General features: G+C 37.6%; 1 protein-coding gene across 3 annotated transcripts in view; it reads right to left on the reverse strand.

Annotated features, from left to right (window-relative positions):
• ZNF831 (zinc finger protein 831) overlaps window positions 1-27,670 on the reverse strand; it is a 44,932-nt gene extending 17,262 nt beyond the window's left edge. The window contains exons 1-3 of one of the 3 annotated variants that reach the window (XM_072414490.1): window positions 27,583-27,670; window positions 5,736-9,460; window positions 2,165-2,268 (exon numbers count right to left, since the gene is read on the reverse strand). In XM_072414490.1, coding sequence (XP_072270591.1) covers window positions 2,165-2,268; window positions 5,736-9,437 — 3,806 coding nt within the window. In that variant the 5' untranslated portion in view covers window positions 9,438-9,460; window positions 27,583-27,670. Of the gene's footprint in view, window positions 1-2,164; window positions 2,269-5,735; window positions 9,461-14,158; window positions 14,344-16,318; window positions 16,439-27,582 lie in introns of those variants that run through there. The other 2 variants (XM_072414488.1, XM_072414489.1) reach the window with 2 other exon arrangements.
• Window positions 27,671-27,943: the final 273 nt, after the last annotated feature.

The following is a 27,943-nucleotide window of genomic DNA, read 5'->3' on the forward strand; positions in this document are numbered from 1 at the left end:
AGACATCACACGCTGAGTAGAGATCTGTGCAGCCTTAGGTCATCTTACTGAATCCATCAGTGTGATCATAAATTATATTAGGGAAGACAGTGATGAGCCATCCAAATAAATCACAATCTGCTTAGGGAGAAAATGAAATAAGGAGTCGGTTTGTGTAAATGCATTTGGGAGCATTATGCTTCATCTGCAGATAATTTCCTGGCCCAAAAATTATTTGAGATACAGGAAGCACAAACACCCGTGCGTGAACTGATCTCACTACCAGCAGCAGACAGGCATGATAAGTACCCACAGGCAATGCTTTCTTGGCTTTTATAAGGATTTTGGCAGAGATGTTCCTACTTGGTTCCTTACCAAAATATTTGTATAATTACTTCCATCACAAATCCAATTGTGTGTTTGGCAGGGTTACTGGCACATGTAATTCACCGTGCAAAAGTGAATCCCTTGTTTACCTTGTATTCATGAATGAATGGTCCACATATTAAACTGGTTGGAAAGCTGTTCACTTTAAGATCACTGAAAATGACAGGGTGGTGCTATATGCATCTATAGAAAATAAGGTTTAAATCCCCACATATGGAAAAACGTTTTTACACGAAGCTCTTTTTGGCTGTGAAAATGTAAAACAATTTTTACAGGAGCAAACTTTAGCTGCCTCCATAGATTGCATTAATAAAGTTGGATGTGTTTTTTAGATGTTTTTCCTAAACTAGAAAAAAAATGGTTGGCTTGATAGAGTCAATACAGACACAATTGCACTGTATTGGTTCCAACCTTCCCTGACTCTACTAAAAAGCTTGTGTTAGTGATGAAAAGTTCTCGTTACGTTACTTCCTGTCTTGTAAAACTGGAACTGATCAGGAAGTAATGAGGAAACCTCTTTAACTGAGGCCTGGGTAGCAGTAAAAGCTAGATGGGAATTCTAACCCTTCCCCACCCTATCCAAAACAAAACAAAAAAAAGTTTTTGTCTTGACATACTCCTTTTGTGTAAAGAATATAAAAAATGTTTTTGTTTATTTTTTTTTTGCTGTTGAAGCAAATTGTACAATACTATATATTTATATATATTTATTTTAAAAAATATATATTAAATAATATATTTAAAGGATTCTGTGAAGTTTTTCAATGGATTTGTTTTTGTATTAGCTTAACATAATTGGCATGTGTCTTTTTCAGACTGTAAAATTGATTAATATGGTGGGACAGCAAGGACATGAGAAACATACAGGACACCACCACTCCCATATTATGGGCTTGCAAGGAACCCACACTCTTGAAACTTCTAGTCTAGAAACTCTTGTCTCCAGCAAATAATAGACTGGTATCCAATTTCTTTGCTAACTCTTCTAGCTACACTGGTATTGCAGACCCATACAGCAAAAGTATTTGTGAGCAAAATTGACCTCCAATATAAAAAAATGATTGAATTTCAGCTATCAGACTGCATGACGCTAAGGATCAAAGTAAACTTGCTGCTGTCCATCTGTCCCCAATCAAAGGTGAGGAGCTATCAGTTTCATGTTAAGGTATTTGTACTTGTTATGGTTTTATCAGGCAAAAATGTTTTAAACCCCCATGTAGAGAGTTATGTCATACAGAAATGTAGTTGTGTCAGAAGTGTCACTTATATACTTTTACAGACCAGACAAGAATATCAGAACGAATAGTGTAGGGCAACATATGGGTGTTATAAGTTGATAAACTTTATAAAACTGCAATTTAATAAAAAACTGATTAGGATGCACAGGAAAAACACAGGACAATAAAGCTTGCTTATACTTTTCATGCATGTCTTGGCTAAATACCTCATGCTGTGAGTACATTTTTCCCAAGCATATCCCTATGGTTGGCATGGGGATGGTAAAAAGTGATCTGTATGATATGATTACAGCTGTGAATAGGATTACTTTTAACCCTCAATGTAAAAGCGTTGGATGCTAGACCCAGGCAGGCCCTTCAATTGCAACTTGCACTCCCACCTTTAAGCAAAAAGTGCATTTCTGAATATCACCACATAAATATCTGAAATGTCGGAAATATCTGCAATGAGGATTTTTAAAACGTTTGCAGTGTTTGTAATGGAATAACAATTTCCCTACAAAATGGTAATCATTTGGTATAAATGGAAAAAAAGTTAGTTTTAACAGCAGGGGGAGCACCTCTTTGTGTGTCTTGATTTTGTTCGCGCTGACATTCTGCTTGATCTCTTGGCTGATTGCTGAAACTTGTTTGCATCCAATTGTTTTATTTCCTCGGAGCACCCCTGTAAGGATGAATAAAAATATATATCATATTCAGTTGATTATTGTTTTAAACAGAGACCAATAAGCAAGTGTTATTTTACAGGGTTTCTATAAGTGAAAAACAAATGGTGCATTGAAAATGTTGTTAGTTACATTGCACGACTATTAAAAATGGTATCATCAGACACCAAATTTGTTTGTCATGGATGACCGCAATCTAGAGTATGTATGTAGCTTTAGTGAGAGTAACTGTAAAATATTCCATGTTTGATACATTAGTATAGTTCTAATTGTGTAGGGGGAGAATTTTGCTTCAATTTAAAATAGAACTATATGTCTGCTTTAAAATCCGTGATCGGGCAGATTTTTATTGCAGAAAGAGAAAGGCGACATCCCTGATATTATATATATATATATATATATATATATATATATATATATATATATATATATATATATATATATATATATATATATATATTTTATATATATCCCTTCTCAGCACCATCCTAGTAGGCACTCGACTCTTCCCAGCAAGGTAAAGTGAGGTTAAATTTTCATTTATTTAATCTAATTGCATTTGTATTTATGTATTTTAGTATTAAGCAGTGTTTAAATTATTTTATACAGCCCCATCAATGTATAACATGCCAATACCAAAATAGGTTTTTTTTTTCATGGGAACGGATACATCCTTTTACTTTTATTTCTAATTGGAAAAATTTGTTTGGTCCAAGGATCTACAATGGATTGGGGTCTTATACCAAGGTACCACTGTATGTATATATGTATGCATGTATGTATGTATGCATGCTGTGCATTTATAGAATGCTGGGGATTTGTTGGGTATCCTGGCATCCCCTGATGCTGCAGGGACTGAATGGACTTTCACGCACATGCACATGTTACTTCACCTTGACCTTGCCAATGAACATGGACAAAGACCCGACTTCAGAAAGAAAATGTGGTGAAGAGGACGCCAAACAAGGACAAGTGAGTTTAATAAAACATTACAATCAGGCAGGTAAGGTTATTATTACAGAGGTGACGCTGCTTCTGTTTTAAGGGATCTTCCTAGTACAATTTTTTTTAGTTTTGGGATATAGCTCTGCCTTTAGGCATTTAGCAGACGTTAGTAAATGGGGTGTTATTGGTTATCGATAGCCCAAACAGATCACTGGAGGAAGTGGAAGTATAGTATTGGTATTTTTTTCTAAAAAAAGGGTTTGGATGTAAGAACAAATTGTTTCCAACTTGGGGCACATACAATGTATATGGAATTGTGTTCCCACTACTAAGGAGAGATTGTTTTGTTAAAATCACTGCTGCAAGTATTGATATTTACTGCCACTCTTGTTTATTTAAACCTGAGCTTCAGGCAAACATACATTAAAAGAAGAAATACATATAAAAGAAGCTGTCCTTTTTGCAAAAATATTTTGATTTTTTCATATACAGTGCTAAGATGGCCACACCTCACAGAGTGCAGCCAAGAGAATGAATGGGGTAAAGTGGTGTCATCTCCCCAACCTCAAGGAACAGAAACAGACTGGAGCTGTCATCCCTATAATGGTCCTTTCTTTTCCTGATAGCTTATTCCTTCACAGCACATTAGAATTTAGTACACCCAATTGGCTCCAAATTCTAATAAACTAGATAATTTGAAAAAGAAAATGTAATGATTAATTCATTATTAAATAGTTTAATTCATTTGTGTATTTTAAAGAGTTCAGCTTTAAGATTTATCTCTGCAATCCATATTTGAATAATTCCAAGGCAGAAAGTTAAGTCTTAGATGAGTTTGGAGTAACTCAGTTCAATTTAATGAATAAGAATCACACACTAAACTCTTCCATAGCCTAATACATCCTTTTGCTGCCATGTAATACAAAAGGTACCCAAAATAATACTAGATGTTTATGAAGAAAAGCACATAATGCATTTGGTCTGTTTACAAATTTTAGTTCTCAGAAGCGGTTTGACTTTTCTAGTAATACCAAACTTAGCTCTGCCCCAGCAGTCTCTCTATATGTGAAATAAGGGGATCCAATGAGGTGGCCAGGGAGAGAATGGATCCAAGAGTTTTTTTTATTTGCCATGTAAAGTTTACTGAAAGGTAACCAATGCTTGTGCAGTTTAGGTATCATCAGTTTTTTTCACAATGCATCATATACGTTTAATTGTGAAGAAGAATAACAGCTGTTAGTTGATATGTTGTTCAAATTGCACTATTTAGCTTAAGAAATCATATATTTATTTTGACAAGGTATCATAAGCAATTGAGTGGGTACTGTATAAACCTACCTGGGATGCATGTATAGGTGGATTTAAAAGCTAAAGAAGGGTAACTTTTAAGAATTATCTTTTCCTGTGACAAATGATTGATGATAGCAGACATTAGGAAGCAGACAGAAAAATTAGTAGAAACATTAATAAAGAAATGGAGCCTAAAGCTTGTAAACAGATTCTTGTTAAAGGGGCCAATTTCCAATTTTTTTCTATAAGTGTAGGTGTGATTGAATAATAGTAATATCATTAATGTTTGCGTTATCTTGACTGATTATTCTTCTTAGGTTACCAATATGACTGATGATGTGAAGACACAAATATTTATAATGTATCTGAAACATATTAGTAAATGTAATCATTTTGTAAGATGAAACAATAATTAATATGATGAAATGTTTGAATTACATGTAGAGCCACCTTGTCCAGCAGATAAGAACTGCCAGGGTTAATCAACAAGATTTTATTTATCAGGTTCAAGGGCACAATAGACATAAAATTCTATGTGGTGCATAGGAACCAGATTCTCACTTCTATTTACTGAAAGAATAAACTGAAAATGGCTGGTTGGCTCATACAGTCTATGCAGAATGGCTGTGAAAGGAATGTATCAATATCACAGTAATCAAAAAAAAATATTCAAACTTCAAAATAAAAAACAACATTGTTAAACTAAAATTTACCTTGTAGCTGTGGGCAATACAAACTTTTTTTACTCCCAAAATAGAGGTCATTGGTAGCCTGCCCATGATCTCTGCCCCGTAGTTCCTAATGCGTGAATGATGATTTCTTAATATTTAATAGGTTTAACTGGTAAATCGTGCCTCAGAACGTATTACTTGAGTCTAAAGGATACAATTAAAACAGCTGGACCTATGGTCTTACTCCCAGTGTATGCCGAAAAGTGAGTTTACTTAATTTTGTTAGCGTTAATACCACTGCTTTTGTTTACTTTGTGTTTTTAAGTAAAAATTTTGTGATTTTACTGGTACGGGTTTTAAATACATAATGGTTACTCTTCTATTTTCTGTCTATCTCTTAAGAAGTCTATCTCTTAAGAAGTAGCAAGGCAGTGACTTGCCTGGATTGGTTACTTTATAATAGGCAGTACTATTTTACATGAGGAAAGATCTATGTAATTATTACAATTATGTTTTCTAATTGAGAAACAAACTTATCAATGGTCTACAAGTAAAAATACCTTTTGTTTTAGTGGCTTCAAAACTAAGGAGGATGCCAGAAGCTGCTCAGTAGATGCTGGTTGGTACTTTTCAACACTTTCGGAATTAGAAATTGGAGCCTGAACTGGGCTCTCATCCTTTATTGAATTATAGTTCAGAGATGCATAAACTGAAAATGACTTCTCCTTTTGTTCTGTTGGAAGGGGAAGACATTTGTCCAACCAACACCAAGTTGACTTAGGTTCAGTGTTTAAGCTTGAGAAGGTGACCTTGGTGACTCTAACGTTACAGATCCCCGAGTGCCAACATAGTTGTGCTGTGTTAGATGAAGAGCTTCCTTGCTCTAGAGGAAATATAGCCTTAACTGGGGTGCTGTAGACGGGTCCAGTTTGAAGGACATTGGTAGTCCCAAGCCCTGAATCGTGAGAGCATTTGGCTATTGTACTGGCCAATTTATACTCATGTCTTGCAGTATCAAATTGCTCAGAAGGTCTTTGTGATGTTGTTGCAGGTGACGCACACCTATAATTTAGGTTGTCGCTTTCTAATTTCCTTTGCGTGGCAATATTTTTGCAATTTGGTTCAGAAGCTATGCATTCTTTATAGGGAGAGGTTTCCAGTTCAGTTAAAACTTGAAGTTCTTGAACTTTGTTTTCTCTGCTCAGGTGCATGTTATCTAAATTAAATTTTTGCTCTGCATTTCCCTTAGAATCAAGAATTATGTTTTGAGTTACATGGATAGATATTGTAGCAGCACCAGTGCATACACACTCTGTGTTTAGACTTATTTTGCTTAAAGGGACAATAACAGAATCATGTTTTTGTATTTGCTTTCCTTGGCTATCAATGTTGTGTTGGTAAGGTAGTTTTAAGGCTGAGCATTTGGAAAGGCTAAATAAATCTGTTTCTACAGTTGGAAGATCGCAAATCTGATTTGGATCTGTTTGTAATGTTTTAGGTACTCCAACAGAAGGACCAATATATTGAAATTTTATAAGATACCTTGGGGAAAATAAATGTTCTTTCTGTGTTGATGTTAATTGAGCTGATGAAGGTAAAGAATGTATTGAGAAAGGTTGTGCTCCCTTTTCCAAATCTTTCTTGACAGCTGAAATGCAGTTGTCGTTAAGAATGCAGGAAGATTGTGGATCACACCTGTTAATCTGGTCTAAAGACTCTCTTGTAAGGATTTCAGCATCTGTACTGAAATTCATATTTTGCTGAGTATCAATATTCACTAGTGAGCCTTTAAAAGTTCTGCTTTCAAGAGATTCTACCTGACCGGTCTCTTTTATTATGGAATGTTCCAAAGGATTTTCAAGTGATTTTTCACGTTTCTTTGCAACCCTAAGTTTCTTTCTTTCTGAAGGTGATTGCTCATTATTTTGTAAACTTGTAATAAAATTGTAAGCCATGTTTTCCTGCGTATTTGAAATAAATAACCTTTCATTTACCATGTTGTCTATAATGTTGGAATTGGCAACAGACTGATTTGATTGACCTAGCGGTTGAAACTGTGGACAATGAGCTTGTACATTGGAGTTGTGATTAGGATTGCAACTTTTCAGTTCATTTCCTTTACCATTGAGGGGTACTTTATTACCTCCTTTTGACCTTAAAATGGTTTTACTTTCCAGGTCCACATCCAAAACCTTCTGTATGCTCTCCAAGGGTGAGGTTGCATCTGTCATCTTACTGATTACTGATATTGTTTTAAACAAACTTTTCCCAGAAGAAATTGAATCGGAACTTGGTAGTGATGAAAGGCTTCCTGAAGGCTTGGTCATCACAGTTGGCAATACAGTTTCATTTCTGACTTCAGATTTGGAATCTAGAACCTCTTGTTTTGTCTTTTTGGTATGCTCACTCTTTATATTCTGGTAAAACTTTTTGAATGTTTCATCTCCATACATTTGCCATTTTTCATGAGAAAACATGTTTACTTTTTTCTGACCTGCTTTTCTCTGGGCCGCCTTGGATTTTGGGGTCAGTTGATCTCCTTCAACCTTTTTACATTCCTTACTTTCTTCATAATTAGGATTTTCGGAGACATTGTTTGTTTGTACTTCATCTACAGCAACCTGCCTGACAAGACCTCGAGGGTGACTGCTTGAAAAATCCACTGTGCAAGCTGTGGCTGTATTAGAGAGTAGTAAATTGGCAAAGGTAACATTTAAAGGCTGTTTTCCTTGAAGGTGTGCTTTAGTATTACGTATAGGAAATCTGTCTTGAACTCTGCCATTTTCGACAAATGGTAAAGAGTTGCTTCGTGACATAATTACGTTGTCAATAGATGAAGATATTTGAGTGGGGACAGAATGAAAAAACATAGGCTTATTTTTCCCTGGTGGAGCGCTGGTAGAACTGACTGAACAAACTGAAACTTTCTTTCTGTTTACATCTAGGGATTTGATGTCAAAATGGAAAGAGTCCTTGAAGGTATATGGCATTGGCAAATCAATACTGCCCTGCTTCGACAGAGCTGTTTTTCTCGGCCGAACATTGTCTAGGTGGGTGTTATCAACAACAGCTCTATTTTTGGAGATCAGCATAGAAATATGTTCTTCTAAGTTTTTCTTTGTTGAGATTTTGTCTTCACAGTCAAGAGTACTATTAAGCATGGGCTCAGACTCAAAGCTACACTCACTGAGGCTGTGCAGAGAACTGCTAGAAAACATTTGTAAATCAGCACTGTCTGAGTGAGACAAATACCCAGAGTCTGTGCTTTCACATTTTTTTAGCTTCCTCTGAGTTATAGAGCAGTCCAACAGCTTATCAATACATGTTTCACCCTGTCTTTGTAATTGAGCATGTCTGTTTGTTGTAGTTGTTCTTGGATCCTTTAGGGATTTCTTTTGATTTAACATAGACATTGAGTCTTTAATCGGTGATGCACAATCTGGGACGCCAACTGCATGATCGTTGTTCTTGACAGATGTTGATGAAATTTCTTTGTTGAATGTTTGTAAGAATGGTAATGTGGTATTTTCATGGACAATGGTTTCACTGTCAACACTATTATTATCTTCACAATGGTCTTTGCCAATACAAATGTTACTAACTGCCTTACTGATTTCTAAGCATTGTCTTTCTCTAGCTTGTCCAGTATTTTGATCTTCTAGGCATCCAGCACAATCAGAATCCAAGCTTTGTTTGGCATTATTGACATGAGTTTGTGTCCTTCTGTGTTTGTAAAGATTGCTCTGGGTTTTAAATGAGATGCCGCATATAGTGCAAGGAAATGGTCTTTCTCCAGTATGTGAACGAATATGCTTCTCTAAAACACTTGGTTTTAGGCAGTCTCGGCCACAATGAGCACATATGTGTTTCCCAATGTTTTTTCCTTTAGCCGGGTTTGTGCCAGGGATTGCAGATGGGCAATTTTGAGATAATACTGTTAAGGGGTTCACAATGTTTAGGGTAAGAGTCTGTGTGGGAGGTTTATGAAGAATGGATTGAGGCTGTGGAGCCAACACCACAGATAAACCTCCATTGTCAATGGCAAAGCTTGAGCCACTGGATGCCAGCTGAAATGATACATTCTGGCCTTCTTGTTGGGTAATCTGGTATACAGGTACACCAACACCTTTAATAAGTACAGCCTGTGCAGATGTTCTGTCATTAACTGTTGATTCTTTGACCGTATGTAGACCAGAAAGTGTAGCAGTGCTTGTGGGCTGTATCATACTGGATGACAAACTTGAAACATTGGATGAATCCATGTCAAAAAGTTCAGATTCTGTACCTGTAATGACAACAAAATAATTATAAATGTGCTAACTAGTTGGGGCGTGTGTGTTATCTGCTCCATCTTTTCTTAAGCAACCTAAAACTAAAGAATTTATTATTTCCCCACTGCAACTAACGATATTTAAACCATTCATATTAACAGTAGTTGCAGAACGAAAATGTAAACTGCCTGGTGGCTTTGGTTCTACATGGAATAAGTTTTACTAAACTGTAACAGAACATAAATAGTTTACTACATGCTAATATAAACCATCAGGTAGATACAAACAACAGTTCTACTATTTTCCAATTGTAAGTGGTCTCTATCCCCCCATTGTGTACTTACAGTTTTAAAAAAAATGCTATAATCAGGGAGGGGATACTCTTTTAGCACTATGTCACTTTCTTCTGAATTATTGCACTCACACAAACTACATATCACCTGCACCCTGATAAACAGAATCCAATATCCTGCTTGCTGATAACAAATACTTATATAAAGTGGGGTAAATCAGAACAATGTAGCCAGTCTGCTGTATCTTAACAAACCTCCATGACCAGTTTAGAGGTTCTAGAAAATATACTTGGTGCTAGGATGACATTGGAGTGATCAGTTTCCTCATAACGTTCTTGCTATGTTAACCACCAGCCAAATATAGGTTTCTAACTACTTTTCACCACACTCACTGCAAAGTAATATTCGAGCATTATCCAAGTGTAAACAATGGTGTACTAGTTGATAAAATATATAATATAAAACCTCGACTTTGCTGGAGCATTTGACACAGTACCCCACAGATGGTTAACGTGCAAATTAAGGTCTATGGCTTAGAAAATAGAAAGGATTCTTCACAAGAAGAACTGTGAAAATGTGGAGTAAGCTCTCTCAGTACATAGTTTTAGCATGTTCAAAAAAGTGTTTTAAGAAAAAGCTAGGTCAGTGTTCTCCCAGCTCATTTTAGCCGAGTGCACTGGCACTTTTCATGAACCAATTGGTTCAGTCACAATACAGGGGAGATCATCCACCTACACCTTCTATCCATCCATCTTAAAAAATTCTAGGGAGAATACTGTAGATCCATTTCATGATGCACAGACTATAACTAACTGGGTAATACATTTCAAAAGGAATGACACCAGAAACTGTTAATTCAGGGGGAGTCAGGAAGGATTATTTTTCCTGTTGGAGTAATTGGAACCGTGCTTTAAAAGGATTTTTTGCCTTCATCTGGCTCAACTGTTCCCATAAATTTCTATCTGTGCATATACTGTAGGTTTTCGATCTGGAATATGCAGGTTTTCTAGTATGTTGATTTACCTAGTGGTTAAACTCAATTGACTTATGGCTTTTTCAACCTAACTAACAATATAACTATGTTGAATTTCATGATTTTTTTTTGTAAGTGCAGCCTGGAGCTCTGGTGTAATACCAATTATACAGGTAGACTATTCTTTTCCCATACCAAGACTAATTAGTTGTATAGGCACACAAACATATGGGGAAAAAAAATCATAACATATATATCAATGAATAATTAAAGAGCACCGATTTCTCAGAGGTTGGGATATGATAAACATAGAGTGATAAATGAGATGGTGGATACTAGCATGTTAAGTTACTCACCAGCATTTGCAGCCTACTAAAAACCCCAATAGCAGGAGCTCAAACTTCCAAGTCAAAGAGCTCCTGCAGCAAATACAATATCTCTGCTGGAATCTTTTTAATATATTATATAGTACAGAAGAAAAAGTAAGAGTTTATGCTGGGAGAATGCAAAGCCAGGGACAACCATTTGAACATTTATCTCATAGTGTTCTGAATAAGCAAAGAATTGGTAGATAAAGCAATTTGGTACATTTTGAAATATTGGTTTTGGGTTGACTTAACCACAGTATAATTTTCTGTCAACTAGATGATATTAAAAATCTCAGCAGGTTACATTCCCAGGTATTCTCCCAGTGTTAGTTTCTCCAAATATTATCTTGGTAATAACCATTCAATTACAACTTGTTTTAATTATAAAAAGCCATAAACACTCATTGTGAGTGGGATATTTGGATTTTCTTACTCCTCTTAAAGGCATAATTGATGTTTTGATTCTATATCTTGAAGTACTAACGACTTGCAATTTGTTCTTCTTGGCATAAGTTCACAAAGTTATCAATACTTCTATTCCAGCACACAGTTTGTCTTCAGGCTCCAGGTCAGAAATTTTTCCTAAAATCCTAATATTACAGCTTGTTCACAGATCAGTTTGCATAGGCTCTTGACACTGTTACATATGATATGTGAAATATACCACAGAATCAACAGTAAAAGTCTCAAACTTTTTTTGGTTTTAGTTTGGCTTGGTCTTGCCAGTCAAAGACATGGCCTCCTAATATAATTCATATACAAATATTTAGGTATCAAGAGCTTCCAACAAGTGAACATTTCTTGACTAAATATGATTGCTGTTGAAACCCCCCTTGGATCCTAAGTCCAGTTTGAAAAATAGGCTGGAACTTCTGTGCAAATTTAGATTAAACCACCACCTACCCCATTTAATAACATTTTACTGCTAAAGCCTTTAAAGGCCTAAATTAAATTCTAGCATTTGACAAATAAATTACTAGTATCAGGGCCTATTGCCATGAATGGGTTTAACCTCAGCTAGGCAAGAACTGTGACTTTATGTACAATTTCAGTATAGGGTCCAAGGCTGCTCCGCAGGAAAATAGGGGTTAGATATCAGGATAGATCTAACACAGGTTCTTTAATCACTACAAAGTGCCTGTTCCTTAGCATTGTTGTTTCATTTAAACATTTTAGATCATAAGTACATTATTTTTAAAACATTGATTTGTGGTATCTAACGTTATTGTTGTTTTTATTGCTCAGAAGAAAATTAACTACTGTCCGCAAATAAAATACATAGAACACAACCTGACTTTATTTTAAAAATATGTTTATGGATATATATGGATAGATATGAACTTGAAAGTGTCTGCATTCACATTTTGGTGCCACAGTAAGACTTTTACATACTGTATCTAGGAGCTTCTAGGGCCCAGTAGAAGTATTTTAAGGTTGAGACAGTGTCCTGAAGTCATTGAAGTGTGGCAGCTATGAGTAAAATGTATTTTCTTACAGGTTTACCTAAATACCTTATTTATATAATTTTGGGCAAGCGTTTAGGTTACTGGAAACCCTTTTCCATGTTCACATACCCATAGACCCATTAATGGGGTTTCTATACTTCAAACCCCCCATTCACCGATTCTCTGTGACTTTGTATTTATTAGTTTAGAAATATAAATTGTATAGCAGTAACCTTTTCATTCAGTACTCACTTCTGTCTGTCTTGGCTAGATCATGCTCACTTGTAGTCAAATCTCTTTTAAGATGTTGAGTATCTGACGTTGTGCGTTCTTCCTTCCCACTCCCTCTTCCCTCCATTAAAGCCCTTTAAAGCTTTAAAAATTTGAAAATTGCTCCTTTCCCATCATGGATCCTACAAAACTAATGCACCAACTGTTTGTCTTTTTATTATTGTAATTGCTGTCCCAAATGTTGTGCCTATAAACAAACTATGTGCTCATAAACCTAACTATATGTTTTAAATGTAGAAGATTATGGTGCTCCTTTTTATGGAGTTTAACTGTTCTACAAATCTTTTGGTTTTCCCTAGCAGTATTCCCGAGTGTGGCTTGGGGTTAATTTTCAGTACCAAAAGCGGTAACCCCGAGCCACACTCGGGGTGGAATTGTAAGAAAGTTTTGAAGCTTACCTGTTCCCCACGTGCCCGCGGCGTCCTCCAGCAATGCCTGCCCAGCATCTGTGTAGCCTGACGATGCCTGGCTGGCATCTGCGAGACCAGGGTGCGTAGATGCCGGCCAGGAATGGGAGGTGCGAGCGTGCGGCTGGGAGGCGCAAGTGTGCGGCTGAGAGGCAAGACCAGGTGGAAAATTTAAAATAATAAGTATTTTTAAATGTACCGCTTTGACGTTAAAATACTTATTATTAAGACCACCAGGGAGGTTAAAATGAAAATAAAAAAATGAAAACTTTCCAACGAATAAGCCCTTGTAGTTCAGATGCACTCTGTTTGAACACGTATTACAGACAGTACTGTTGTTTTAAAGACTCAGAACTGATATAGGGGCCTGCAGATATATCCATGTTCACCTACAGTTAACTTTAATCAAGCCAAACAAATAAGAGTAAAATAATTTGGATTAGACAACATTGATGAATGAAGCAGAAAATATTAGAATTAATTCCATTTCTGACACTCATTTTGAAATAATCAATTGGGCAAGACCATCTTCTCTTTGGTTCACAATTCTATTGAAAGCAAATTCACTACATGATGATTAACATAATGATGTCCTCAAAAAATCATATATTGTATGTCCAGCATTAAAATTAAATTACTTTTTTTAAAGCTCCTTTGTTATTATTTGTTTAGTTTCTATACACTACAAATTACTGCAAATAAAAGTTGAATCTTTGTTTCATCGGTGGCAAAGACCAGAAAAATATGTAAGCCTGCCATTGCAGATTTCTTCTTGAAAATGCATGTTGTTTCCTTTATTCACTGATGATCTCGCTTAAGTACTTCCTAAAGCACTGTTGGGGAACAAGTTAAATGTGCTGCATTTTGTATAAGTTCTTCATTTTATTCTATAATGCAGATTGATCTACATCCTATATTTTGTGTTATATACTTACAGTTTGTCTTGACACTTCAATGCTTACTGTAGATCTCCTGCGCATCCACCTCTTACTGTTCTGAAAACAACACTGGGCTGCATTGTGTACTCACCCATCTTTGACATAAGGGATCTCCCAGGCAGACAATATTTGTGGCAGGATGTGACATAAATGTGATTTCCTGAGATGGTATGCACCCTACACTGACACCTGCAGCATCTGACGTTGTAGCTTTCTCTAAGCTTGCCACAGTACGGTGACCTGAAAGGCTGGTACTAAAGCAATAAACAGTCTCTAGAGTTATTAAAATTGAACAAACAGACAACTCTTTATGAAAAGATGATAGTGTGCTGACAGGACCAACTTTAGAAAGAGGAAGCTGGGCAAAATGAATTTTGTTTTTTACAGCCTTGTAACTTAGAAACAGAAACCGCTAAACAGATTAACCCCAACATTACTAAAGAGATTTTAACATTATGCAAAGTATTCGATACTGATTAGAAAAATTGAAAACTCATATGTATACAGGTAGTCCCCGGGTTACATACGAGATGGGGGACGGTAGGTTTGTTCTTAAGTTGAATTTGTGTGTAAGTCGGAACAGGTACATTATTTTAATAGGAGAGGAGAGATGTTTGTCTCAACATATTAGACAGCATGGTGTCAGTTATTGTTGAGCCCTTGAGCCCTTTTGCCCCCCCACACACACCCCCCCACACACACACACACACAGACACCCACTGTAGCTTTAGGCTGAATCCCTATACCTGAAATATCACATTTTTGTTTTTCGGGAAAGCGCAGTCAGTGTCAAAAGTACACAGTCTTACATCAAGACATCACAGCACTTTGATTGTGGACCCCGAAACTAACGTATTATCTGCAGTAACTCACAAACCTTGTTTTAGGGGCAGCAAGACTCTAAAAGAATATCTTGGTCAATGACAATAAGGAGTCACTCAGATTAGGTGGTTGGATACTTGAAGGTAAGACTGTGCCATTAAGAAAGCATGGGGCTCCTGGGCCTTTATTTAAGTGCAATTGCTACAGAAAATGAAGGTGAAACCAATGCATTTATGTTGTTCAGAACAACTGACATCATATTTATTTTATAATATTTTAATAAAACTGATGTTGTGTTGTGATTGTTTAAAATGTTTAAAAAGAAGAATGCAATAGTCACTAGGGCAAAAAATGAGGGGATATTCCCAGACAGATATTCTTTCTAACCCATCCACAGTCCATCCAAAACTAAATCAAGTTGGTAGACTTTACATGTACTTTAATATGACATCCTACCTTCTTTCAGTCTTCCCACATGAGGTCCAATATTCATTGTACGGTAACAATTTAGTTCAATACTGACCCTGTAAAATCTCTGGCATAGACACAAGTTACCTGGAAGTATGTAATGTATCTTGTTGTATATTACTAAATTAAAAAAGATGGTTGTTACAAGAATCACAGACAACTTCACAAACCAACCCCAATGAAAATACTCATCATACTTCCCTTTTGAAGGAAGCACATACAATAAACAGATTTTTTTTTATACATCAAAAAAGAAAATTTTACACAAGGGAACAGAAATGAAATATAATGCTCCCTTTTTACAGGCTAAAAGGCAAACAAAAACCCATGCATTAAGCAATGTAATGTATTGTTTGCTTGCAGTATCCCTAAGCTTTTCTCACTTGTGCATTTTATAAAAATGCAATATACCATGAAGTGTCTTTTTCCATTGTTTTAATAATGGTCAATAGGAAGATGTAAAACACAGATGTAAAGTTTGACTTATTCAGTTTTGTGCACTACTAGCAAAAAGATCAGGAAGTACCAATGCAGAAAAAATGCACAAAACTGCAAGAATAACAAAAAAGAAAGCATACATTAAACTGCCTTTTCATAGACTTTTAAGTGATGTAGAAACTCTACTATATACAACTGTGAATATAATTCCCTCTCTGTATTGCTCCTCCCAAAGAAAATAGCCCCTCCTTTGCATATTGCTTTCCCTGGTAAGCCCCTTCTTGCAATCTGTTTTTTTTCTCTGTTAAATAAAAGATTGCTGTCCTTGTTCATCCTTCCTTTGGTCCAGGACATAATCTCCCAATTGGGCATTATATCAGGAAAGCCTCCCACCCTCCTCTGCCATGGTACCCCTTGCTGCTGGCTGACCTCTAGTGGTGGAGGAGGTCCATTCCAACTGGTTGGCATTCCCCTTGCACTTGGTTGTCGCCTTTTTTCTAGTGCTGGTGTTTTTCAGGCAGATCACAGCAATGAGTCAGAAACCCCAAACGTGAGCCTGTCACAGGCTGCAGGGGGCGGGCAGCTCTTGTTATGACTCACAATAATGAAATAGCTGAAAATTGGAATGAATTCTGTAATCGGCAAAAAACAACTATTGAGTGAGTCATGGACTGATAAATCACACGCGGAAAGTTAGCCAGTAAAACATCCATGTATTATATGTATTGTTTCATTTTTAGCCCAGAGGGTTAATGAAAAACTTAAAGTGAACCTATAAATATGCATCAGATGGAAATGTCTGCGACTTACTAACAATGAGGATAGGATATGGATGATGGCCTTAAAACCTACACCTTCAAAAACAAGTCGGCAATGGCAGCTTGCTTGTTTTTAGCCTTCTAGGTTAATTTGAAAGGAAAGCTACAGAAAGGGGTTTCTTAAATGATCAGTAGGACCAGACATATGCCAATGTACAACAAACTGCTACCAAGTAAAGTTTACTTCACCTCTCCATTGCAGACCAAGAAAAGAGCATCGCCTGCCATGACTATTACCTGGTAGTGGCGATTAGGCATAACCCTTGCTCCCACAATGCAATAACTGAGCCCTTATTGACAAAATTTGTAGGTCAGAACAATGGTATGTGGTGTGATCCATGTACTAAAGTAAATGCGTTTGGCCAATTTAATTTCTGCATCCTCTTTGCAGCCACTTTCTGTCTACATCTTTCCTACAATGAATGCATGGCATTTCTCAAGACAGGTTTTCTGATGGATACAACAGTGGCTCATGCCTGCATAATGTATTGGAAATGCCAATTGTAGCTTTCACAGGAAGCCTCTCTGATATGACAAAACGATTGGGAGACAGGGACAGGGAAGTTCCTAAACAAAGAACTTTACAATAGTATCAACTTATTCTATTGTAATTAAAGCTGCAGATTAAACGACTCTAGAAATTGAAAATGAAGCCCTTACAAGCCAAGCACATAATTATCACACTTTTTTAATATTGTGTAGTATGTTTTATATAAAGATACAGATCTGCCTTCCAAGTCCCCCACCAGTGCCAGTTCTAAGGTGAAGGAACCGATAATGCAACTCTGCAAATATTGCAGGGGCGAGTGGAGAGTTGGAATTCAGCTTTAGGGTTCAGGGCTGTATAAAATGTTAGTTTTGGGCTTTTGTAAACTTTAACACAGTAACAGAAGGATACTATAGGCATTTAGCTCCTGGTTGGAGTGCAAATGCCGGTAAGTCCCATGGGTTGATATTTTGATATTCTCACCATTCTACATCCCATTTTTTCTTTGCATATGTATTTAGTTCCTGTTATCAGTATAAATAGGCAATATCCTAGCTCTTTAATACACCAGCTTACTAAAATACAATTCCAACAGGGAGTATAATCAATTTGGAAATGCCAAACCAATGATCTTAGTCATAGCTCAGGCATCCCTTTTTCCATGCTCGATGTCAATACAGTGTGAATGAATAGGTCGACTATTGAAAAGGATAGTGGAACCTTTTGACATTTAGCTGCCTTTAGATCATTTTTCCATTGTGAAAACTCTAAACTGAAATACATATTGATTCTGTATACAGAAATGTTTAAACGTTGTGCAAAATAGACAATGCCCACCTATCTGAACTAGACCATGCACTTTGAAGCAGTTGATTTTTGAAAGGACCATACAACAATATATATTACATAAAGAGTGGTTTCTCTAAATTTAATGCAGTCTTTATCTTTGTCAGGTGAATGGATTGTGGAAGCCAAAGCTACTGGGACTCCATTCTGTCTTAAACCATTTTTTACTGCCTATTATAAATTCATTACAAGAGATTGATTAGGGAATTTAAGTAAAACACAACATTTAGGCAATAAAAGAGCGAATTTCCTGTGCTACAGAGTTTTTGGAGCTTTTCTGGATTTGGAACCTACTACCAACAGCAATGCTTTTTGATATACCGGTGGCCCCTTCCACCATCAACACAACAAGCACACTTATAGTAGGCTGATTTATAGCCTGATAAGTAAATTTAGTAAATTCTCTCCTCTCCAGAGCTCCTGAAGTGGACTCTATCCATGTGTTGTGCGACCTGGGTATCAGGGCGTAGGTAGAGGTTTAATGACAATATTGTGTTTTTTTTCCCTCTAGCTGATATTGTCTGTTCCACTGCAGTTTTGTGTGGGCGTACAAAATGACACAAACATTTTTTAACCTCCTCTGTTTCCAGCACATGCTTTGAGATTCCCAAAACTCAGCACCTGTGTGTCTGTTGTATTTTGTCATCAAAATGAGAAATATAAATCTTAAAGTGTAACTGCAACTTTAAATTCAAGGTTTTGTGTGTGTGTAAATATATATATATACATACGGTGGTATCTCGCTATAAGTCCGCTTTGGAATAAGTCCAACTTGGTATAAGTCCTGTTTGGACACAAAAAATTTTGCTTGGTATACAACCTTTGTGCTAGAACTTGTATGGGTAAAAATGAGTCACAACACCGCTTGCTACCCTTATTTACCTCTCTTGATACAAAGCCACGACTGCCCACGAGCGTCAATACACCAGTTGCTACCATTCAGTGAACAACCCGCGCTATAACTCTCTGTGAATTACATAACATCTCCTCCCTTCTCAGCACCATCCTAGTAGGCATTCGACTTTTCTCAGTAAGGTAAAGTGAGGTTAAATTATCATTTTTTTTAATCTAATTGCTTTTGTGTTTATGTATTTTAGTATTAAGCAGTGTTTAAATTATTGAATAATAAGCCAATAATGGGATTTATTTCATGGGAACGGATTAATCATTTTCCTTTTATTTCTTATGGGAAAAATTTGTTTGGTATAAGTCCTGTTTGGATCCAAGGATTTGGAATGAATTAAGGACCAAGGTACCACTGTATATAGACAAATGATTTGATGAGTTTTTGTCACTTTGCCCTTTTCTCCTACTAGCTTGCACCTTGGTTGACCATGGGCACGTCAGCACAGCTGATTGACTATTTGATATGCTTCTCTTTTTCCCCTAATTTGAGTTTATCTGAAAAGCATTAAAATAATTAAGCCTTTTAAAACTGCCTAGCAATGAACTGTAAGTAGTCTTTTTATCCAGACAGAAGGTAGAGCTCTAAATTTCTGTTCTCTGTACGGCAGTAGTCGCCAACCTTTCGGATCTCACAAACCACTAAATTAATAATTTTATTATATTTGTGAAATAATGATCTTCCTAATAGTGCCTGACAAGGACAGTGGAGGCTCTGATTCATTGATCAGCTCACGGTTAAGTGAAGTATTACTATTGTGACTTTTATCATTAGTTGCATTATCTTTGGTATTACTAAAGAAATGCAAAAAAAAATATTTGTTTTGTTTTCCTCACTCAATATGGGTTCATTTCATTCAAATCTAAGACCAAACAAGAAATGATAATTATCAAAGTCAAACTATATGATGCCAATAAATATAACAGTTACAGAAAATACACAGTTAAGGTCATTGTTACCTAAAAGAGCATCTGAGAAATAATAAAATAAAAAAACTGTATAAGAATCGGTATTCGCGGAGCGACTATCGTAATGGTGGAAACAATACTGAAGCGTACGGCTCGGCAATGGTTGCCTCATACAATTTAAGACTACACTGATGTCACGCTGCACCTTGTTTTTCCATTTCTAGTACAGTTTGTGAATTTAGTGCAATATGAAGGTGAAAATTGTCATTTAGAATATATAAATTTATTAGAATATTATTTTTGTTTTATTAATAATAAAACATAAAAATTAAAAATGTCCAATTTTTTCTGTAGACCACCAACATTTTCTTGCAGACCAACAGTGGTCCATGGACCACTGGTTGGTGACCGGTGCTGTACGGTGTCTTGTAACCAAGTTGTGGTAAACCCTGTTAGAGAGTCGGTGTCACTTTACCCATGCAAGTAGGATGGTGTTGGAGCTCATACAAGGTTAATGGTTTTCCCCTTTCCCTCATGTGACAGTATTCAGACTTTTTGTTTGACTGCTCAGGCTGGAGCAATGCATATTGGAAACAAGTGATCTTCTCCTCCATATCTGGAAGCATAAGATAATAAGCAAGGGTGAAGATGTGCACAGTAGGTTTCCTTTTACAAGAAAGCTTGTTACTTTGCTCTGAATTGTCAAAATGACACATTCTCTTCAAGTTATCAGAGGAACGACTCTTAGTGATCTCTTAAATCTGAATCCATAGTTTGTCATTTGCACCAACTAACTATTAGGCAACTATCACTATGATATTTTTTTAATGCACTTTTAGTCCTCTCAGGTTATTTTGTCATGTATGAATATAAAACAAAAAAAATTATATTCATACATGATATTTTGAAAATCAAAAAACAACTCATTGCATTGCAATCCGGTCATCTAGAGGAAACACACAGCTTCAATTCTGACAATTATAGCCACCACACAGAGAAAATTAGCATATCACTAAACAACACACAAGACTTTTTTTTTTCCTCAACACTTTCAAGTAGTTTTCTCTGTGTGGTTCTCTTGAACCAGGTAATTTTGCAAAGTGGGGTTCTCTGTAGATTAAACATCGAGTTTTAAAAGACAAAACAAGCTATTACAGGTAAATTAAACTTTGTTTATGATGGGGTTTTTTTTCATATGAGAGATTACAGAAAGAGAAGTCAACACAGTTTTATTGACCATTTGCCCAAGGCTACATAAAAAAATACTGACTTCATAATAAGTAATTCCCTTCAATCTAAAACTGCACCCATATAACCATCCCTCTCTATATCTACTTGTTCTGGCCTCTGCTTATCCTAACTTTGCTCGTACCTGCCTCCTTTCTCTTCTTCTGCTGACCAATGCTGGTCCTTACTACAGTCCTGCCTGCTCCCTGGAACTTCACTTGGTTTGATTGATCATCTGTTACTGACCTTTTACCTTACCTCCTGCTTGTCAATACTTTTGTCCAGACCCTCTTTAATTGCTAGAACCTGCAAAGACTCAGAACATTTCCATCCCACCTTTAGGGTAAGCTTTTTTTTCAATGTGTATCCTCACTCCTGTTCCGTTTTTCAAGAATCTTACCTGTCTGTACTGCTCATCCTTTAGCTCCAACAAAAATTACTTGAAAAGTAGTTTATCTTGTAGTTTGAGCTTATAGTTAGGTTGCAAAAAAGACATAAGCCCCTCAAGTTCAACCACTAGGGAAGTAAACATATCCTAGATAAAAACCTTATAGATTTAGTTAATCCAGAGGAAGGCAAAAAAACCCTACTCCAACAAGGTGATCCTGATCCTGTGAGGCAATCAGATGTTCCCTGGATCAACGGTCTTTGCTGTCTTTACTTTAAAGCTTTAATACCCAGTTATATTCTGCACTTCAAAAAGGAATCCAGATATTTCTTGAAACAATCTATAGAACTTGCTAAAACTACTTCCTGAGGGAGCTGATTCCACATTTTCACAGACCTTATTGTGATTAATCCCTTCTGTATCCGGAGAATATATTTCTTTACACAAAGAGTGCCCTCTTGTCCTTTGTAATGATCTTGAAGTGAATAGTTAGGAAGAGAGTTCTCTATATGGACTATTTATTTATTTATTTATACAGAGTGATCATATCCGCCCTTATACGTCTCTTCTCAAGGGAGAATAGATTCAGTTCAGCTAGTCTCTCCTCATAGCTGAGCTCCTCCATTCCTTTTATTAGTTTAGTTGCCCTTCTCTGCACTCTCTCCAATTCCAAAATGTCGTTTTTGTGAACTGGGGCCCAAAACTGGACTGCATATTTCAGATGGGGTCTGACCAATGCTTTGTACAGGGGCAGGATTATGTCTTCATCTCTGCAGTCTATTCCTCTTTTAATACAAGAAAGTACTTTACTAGCTTTAGATATTGCAGCTTGGCATTACATGTTGTTATTAGGTCCACGATCTACCAGAACCCCCAGATCCTTTTCTGTTCCTTACTCCCCCAAATGTATTCCCCCTAGACAGTATGAAACATGCATGTTGTTTGCCCCCAAGTGCATAACATTTATCTATATTAAATGTAATTTGCCACTTGGCTGCCCAAACAGTACATCCAGGTCTGCTTGTGGATTATGGACATCCTGTATGGACTTAATTTCATTACATAGTTTAGTGTCGTCTGCAAACACAGAAATACTATAATATATTATAATACTTTTAATCCCAAACTCTATATCATTTAAAAAGATATTAAACAGTAAAGGTCCCAAACACCTGGGACCCCTGGGGTACACCACTAATAACCTTAGACCATTCAGAGTATGAATCATTAATTACAACTCTCTGGATGCGGTCTTTAAGCCAGTTCTCTATCCATTTACAGAATGAATTTTCTAAACCTATTGATCCTAACTTGCATATTAACCGTCTATGGGGTATGGTGTCAAATGCTTTAGCAAAGTCCATGTACGCTAGCAGGTCTTGGCTGCTCTTTAACTGGCCAGAAAACCTTTAAAGGTAGGTGTTCCAGTTTACCCACAACAACCTTTTGGCCAGGCACTTTGGCACCAAAAGCACAATGGATCCTACACTCTCAGGCCCTGATGTATTAAAGTTCTCCAAGGCTGAAGAGAATACACTTTTATCAGTGAAGCTGGGTGATTCAGCAAACCTGGAATGGATCTGGTCAAGGATTGAAAACATTTGCTAACAAATAGCCTAACTTTTAGGAAATCCATTACATGTTTGCTGGATTACCCAGCTTCACTGGTGAGGGTGTATTCTCTCCAGCCTTGGAGAACTTTGATAAATCAGGGTCTCAGTCTTGGCAGAAGATTGCAGGAAACTTAGAGAAACCTGCCACACCTGTGTCTGGAAAACTTGACTCCATGGCAAACCAGTGGGGTTCCTGGTTCCTTTGTCCATTTTCAATTTTCCCATGTTCTGTAATTCCCTGGCTGTTTTGCCAGCCAGATATCTTGTATAACAAAGTCTGCTCCAGACCAACCTGGCCAAGCTTACTGATTAAAAGGGCACATTGGAACCTCACTGTTCATAGTTTCATGGCCAAACTCAAGTTTGCAAGTGTGAAGTTTGGGGATCAGCTCAGACTGCAGCAGCACATCTTTCATCAAAAACACCACTTTATTTGGGAAAAACTAAACAAAACTGCTTAGTTTCAACCACAAATGAAAAACAATATAAAAAATCCATCAAAAAATATAAAAAGTCCATCAGCATGAGCCACACGGTAAGGGTAAGTCCAAACTAGGTCTCTTGTAAAGGTCCAATCCCCCAGCTTGGGGTTTTAACAGTCCAGCAAACAAACAAAGAGGTCCACATCCACGGGACAGCATCAACAGCAACCTCCTCCAGCTTGATTCCCCACAAGCACATTTACAGGTCACTTCCTGCTCAGCCTGGAACCCTCCAGCTCCCTCTCAGCCTGGATCCCTCTGGCTCTCTCTCAGCCTGGATCCCTCTGGCTCTCATCCCTCTGGCTCTCTCCAGCCTCTGACTGCTCACTCTCAGCCTGGATCCGTCTGGCTCTCTCCAGCCTCTGACTGCTCACTCTCAGCCTGGATCCCTCTGGCTCTCTCCAGCCTCTGACTGCTCACTCTCAGCCTGGATCCCTCTGGCTCTCTGTCAGCCTGGATCCCTCCGACTGGAGGAGTTTCAACCACAAATGAAAAACCAGATAAGAAATAAGAGGCTTACTTCAGCCTAGTGGTGTACTTCGGTCCATCAGCATGAGCCACACGGTAAGGGAAAGTCCAAACTAGGTCTCTTGTAAAGGTCCAATCCCCCAGCTTGGGGTGTTAACAGTCCAGCAAACAAAGAGGTCCACATCCACAGGACAGCATCAACAGCAACCTCCTCCAGCTTAATTCCTCACAAGCACACTTACAGGCCACTTCCTGCTCAGCCTGGAAGCCTCTGGCTCTCTCCCAGCCTGGATCCCTCTGGCTCACTCTCAGCCTGGATCCCTCTGGCTCACTCTCAGCCTGGATCCCTCTGGCTCTCTCTCAGCCTGGATCCCTCTAGCTCTCTCTCAGCCTGAATCCCTCTGGCTCTCTCCAGCCTCTGACTGCTCACTCTCAGCCTGGATCCCTCTGGCTCTCTCCAGCCTCTGATTGCTCACTCTCAGCCTGGATCCCTCTGGTAGGTAACTTCCTACTCACCTTGCACCTGGGTGCAGGTGCATATATCCCAGTCAGGATTGGGTTGGGCCAAGGAACCCACCCTTTCCCTCCCTTGGCCATCACCAGGGCCCCAAAGAACCTGGTTTCTTCTTAGAAACTTATTAACACTCTCTTTCCCTGGAGCCTTTTTAACACTTTCCCAGACATTTTAGGGACACACTACCACACAAGAAATTGGGCCCATTATATATTGGTCCCTTTCTTAATAATTATATGGTCAACCAGGTAGTGTACAAGCTTGGTCTCCCTCCCTCTTACAACATTCACCATGTTTTCCGTATCTATCCTTGCTCGCTGATTCTGCAGTTCCCTGAATACCCTGCCTGCAACAAGGGCAATGGTTTACAGTACTTAAAGGAAAGAAATTGTAGTTAAGTATAATTTGTTGGAACCAACCATTTGATTAAGGATCTCTTCTGCAAAACACTAACAAAATGGCTTTGTGGGTTGTTTGGTGGCCTCCCTTTGAAAAGGGTGATGTCACAGGCCCCGGCAGCTATATGATGCCACCCAGGAAGTGCAGTAGACCCAGAAGTGTGAATTGAGGGGTCACCTCCTAACCTGCCTTTGTATGCAGCCATGACCACTCAGCTGTGCATATCATCGTACCTCTGGAGCATCAGCAAACTATAATCACAGTGCCCTGCTTACCAGAAACCTTGCTCATAATCTGCTTGTCCTAACCCTAGCTGCTCATCCACCCACACCCAACTAGACTAGGAAATAGTTTTTTGATTGAGCTTATACCCTAAAGCAAGCTTTGGGTGGCAAAATAAAATTATTTTTAAAAAGGTACACAGATCATGGATTTCAGAAAACTACAGGACACAGGAGAAGTGTTGTAGTATTTGCTCACTGGAATAAATTTAACGGTTTTAAATTTGCTTGAAAAGGAAGTTTAGGGAAAGGAAATAGGGAATATGAAATGAATTTTAGGGACTTAAAATACAGTTAAAGGCAATTAGGTTTAGGATTTGGATTTAGTGGTGATAAATTAGAACCACTGTCAAGTTTTTATTGATTTCTGTGTCACTGAAAGATTCTCCTGAAACACTAAAATCCATCCAACCACTCATTGCCAGAAGAATAGGAGGGGGATTTTTCCAATAGGGACAATTGTTTACTATAGGGGAAATATCCTCTTACTTCCAGTGGAGGTTTAAAGAAAAAAAATGACAGCGGCTTTAGCTCTTACTTTACTAAGTTCAAAATGGTAAAAATGGCTTCAGTTACTTTGACATTCCTGTGCATTTTTATGCAGACCTGTAGCGTTCAGCCTTTAATATTTTAGGTTCCCTGTGCATAAGGCGTAAGGGAGGACTGTCAGTTGGATCATACTAAATAGCCCCATCAATCACACTCCTATTTATCTTATAGTTTGTGATGACATCTGTTTGGTTAAAGGGTCAACAGCAGCTGACAGGAGGTGTCAATATGATATCCCACTGACTGATATGCATACCCTATGTCAGTGATAATATTTAACACATAGAGATGAGCTACAGGTTTCTCTCTGACAACTCCTACACAGCCAAGTATTTGCCAGCTCTCCACGTGGAAGCTCTGTGGATGCCAACAGTAGGCAACCACCAGAGACTTCTACAGAGCCCACAATTTAAATAGTTATATTGGGCTGATGTATTCCAAGTGTGAAATACAGTTGTTTTTGTACCCCAATACTATAACCATCCAATAGTTTTAAAAGAAAGCAAGGTGGGGTGCTGGCAAAATTAAAATATGCATTACCAATCTCCTAAACAGGACACCTAGATTGATATGTTTTCAGTGCCTATACTGGTTTAGAATCACTGGTGGTCTAGTGGTGGTGAAAGCCATGCTAATATCCTTTTTTTTTTTTTACTATTTTGACTGTTAAAAGCATGGGGGCATCAGGAATAGTAAGCATGTCTGTGGCTAAGTTGGTTGCTGGTAGCTGATGTGCCATAGCCAGTGATTTAGCTCTAAGGATCAATCCTAGACTCAGTCTCAGGGGAAGATGGGAAACTTCCAATGTCATTGACAATAGAAGTTTGGCATCAACTGTCTATACCCAGCTTCCAGCCCCTATTGAGAGTTTTATAGTTAAAGCATATCTAGGATTTAAAAACAAATTTCATATATTTCACCTTACTAGTATTTGGATGTGTAAATGGGGGAAGGGGGGGACTGTAGTCGATATAAGTTAATAAAGCGGATAGCTTTTTGTGTATTAAATTAAAATAGTCAAACAGTTACTCAACAGTTAACATGGCACTGCTTTTTGGCAGGAGTTCGTTTTTTTTTTTTTTTTCCTTAAAAAAAGAAACCTAATGCCACCCCTCCATTTAATGATTTGTCAGCCACAATGTTTCCATGTTTTATATATTTGTTCTTGGGTTCTGATATACTTTAACATATGAGGTCATGAGTGAATCGATAAGCATCGTTCCTAATTATTGGGCTGTTGCTGTAGTGCCGAAGGGCATTTGTGACATATGGGGACAACACAACTTGTTGGTGGGTCACCCTGTGAGCAGATCTTAATTCATCATTCTTCTATGATGGATATATAAGGATCACATGTGTGCTACAATTAGTCTATTACTGGCACCTGGCAGGATGGGTAGATACAGTATCTTTCAGTGAGCTATTCTCGGAAAGATATCTGCCTGTTTACGGCCATCAGAGATGGTAAAGAATACCTTGTTGACAATCCACTGTTTTGAAAAACCCAGATTGCATGCAATGGGTAACAAACAGCCAAGTTGCTGCAAACCCTTTAGGCTTCTCAGCAAATGTAAATAAAATGACAAGTATCAAAAGTTCTACAACAAGACAAACAACTTTAACATAAACAGTTTCATTACCTTTTTCATGCAATGGTAATTTGTGATGAAGGAATATGGTTTCTTTAACATCACTGTATGTAATGGGCATGCACAGTTTCCAAATGTATCACCACACCTCTAGGCGTACGGTTATAACATGATATGCTAATCTTCATGCCATTAGCCCAAAGCACACAATACCACTTACTTCTCCAAATGACCTGCTGTTGCAACCCAGAACCCACAGTGACAGGTTAGGAAACGACACAGAATTCACCAGTGATCGAAGACTCGGCTTGTGATGCTATGTCATGCTGTTCACTGATTTCTCTCCAAAAAGACACCCCTCTCGCATTATTATTATTATATATATAAATATATATAATTTTTTTTTTTTTTTTTTTGCTTTCATGCAGTTATGCTTTCATCAGTTGTCAAGGAAACGCTTTTTTTTTTCCTTTTCCACTTGAATGTCTACATTTCTGTATCCATAGCTACAAGACAACCAAAGATTGTAAAAGTGACAATTACACGGATCCAATAAGTTTAAGGATGTCTAATGCACGTGC

Source organism: Pyxicephalus adspersus, chromosome 6 (genome assembly GCF_032062135.1).
Source record: "Pyxicephalus adspersus chromosome 6, UCB_Pads_2.0, whole genome shotgun sequence".
NCBI classification, from domain to species: domain Eukaryota; kingdom Metazoa; phylum Chordata; class Amphibia; order Anura; family Pyxicephalidae; genus Pyxicephalus; species Pyxicephalus adspersus.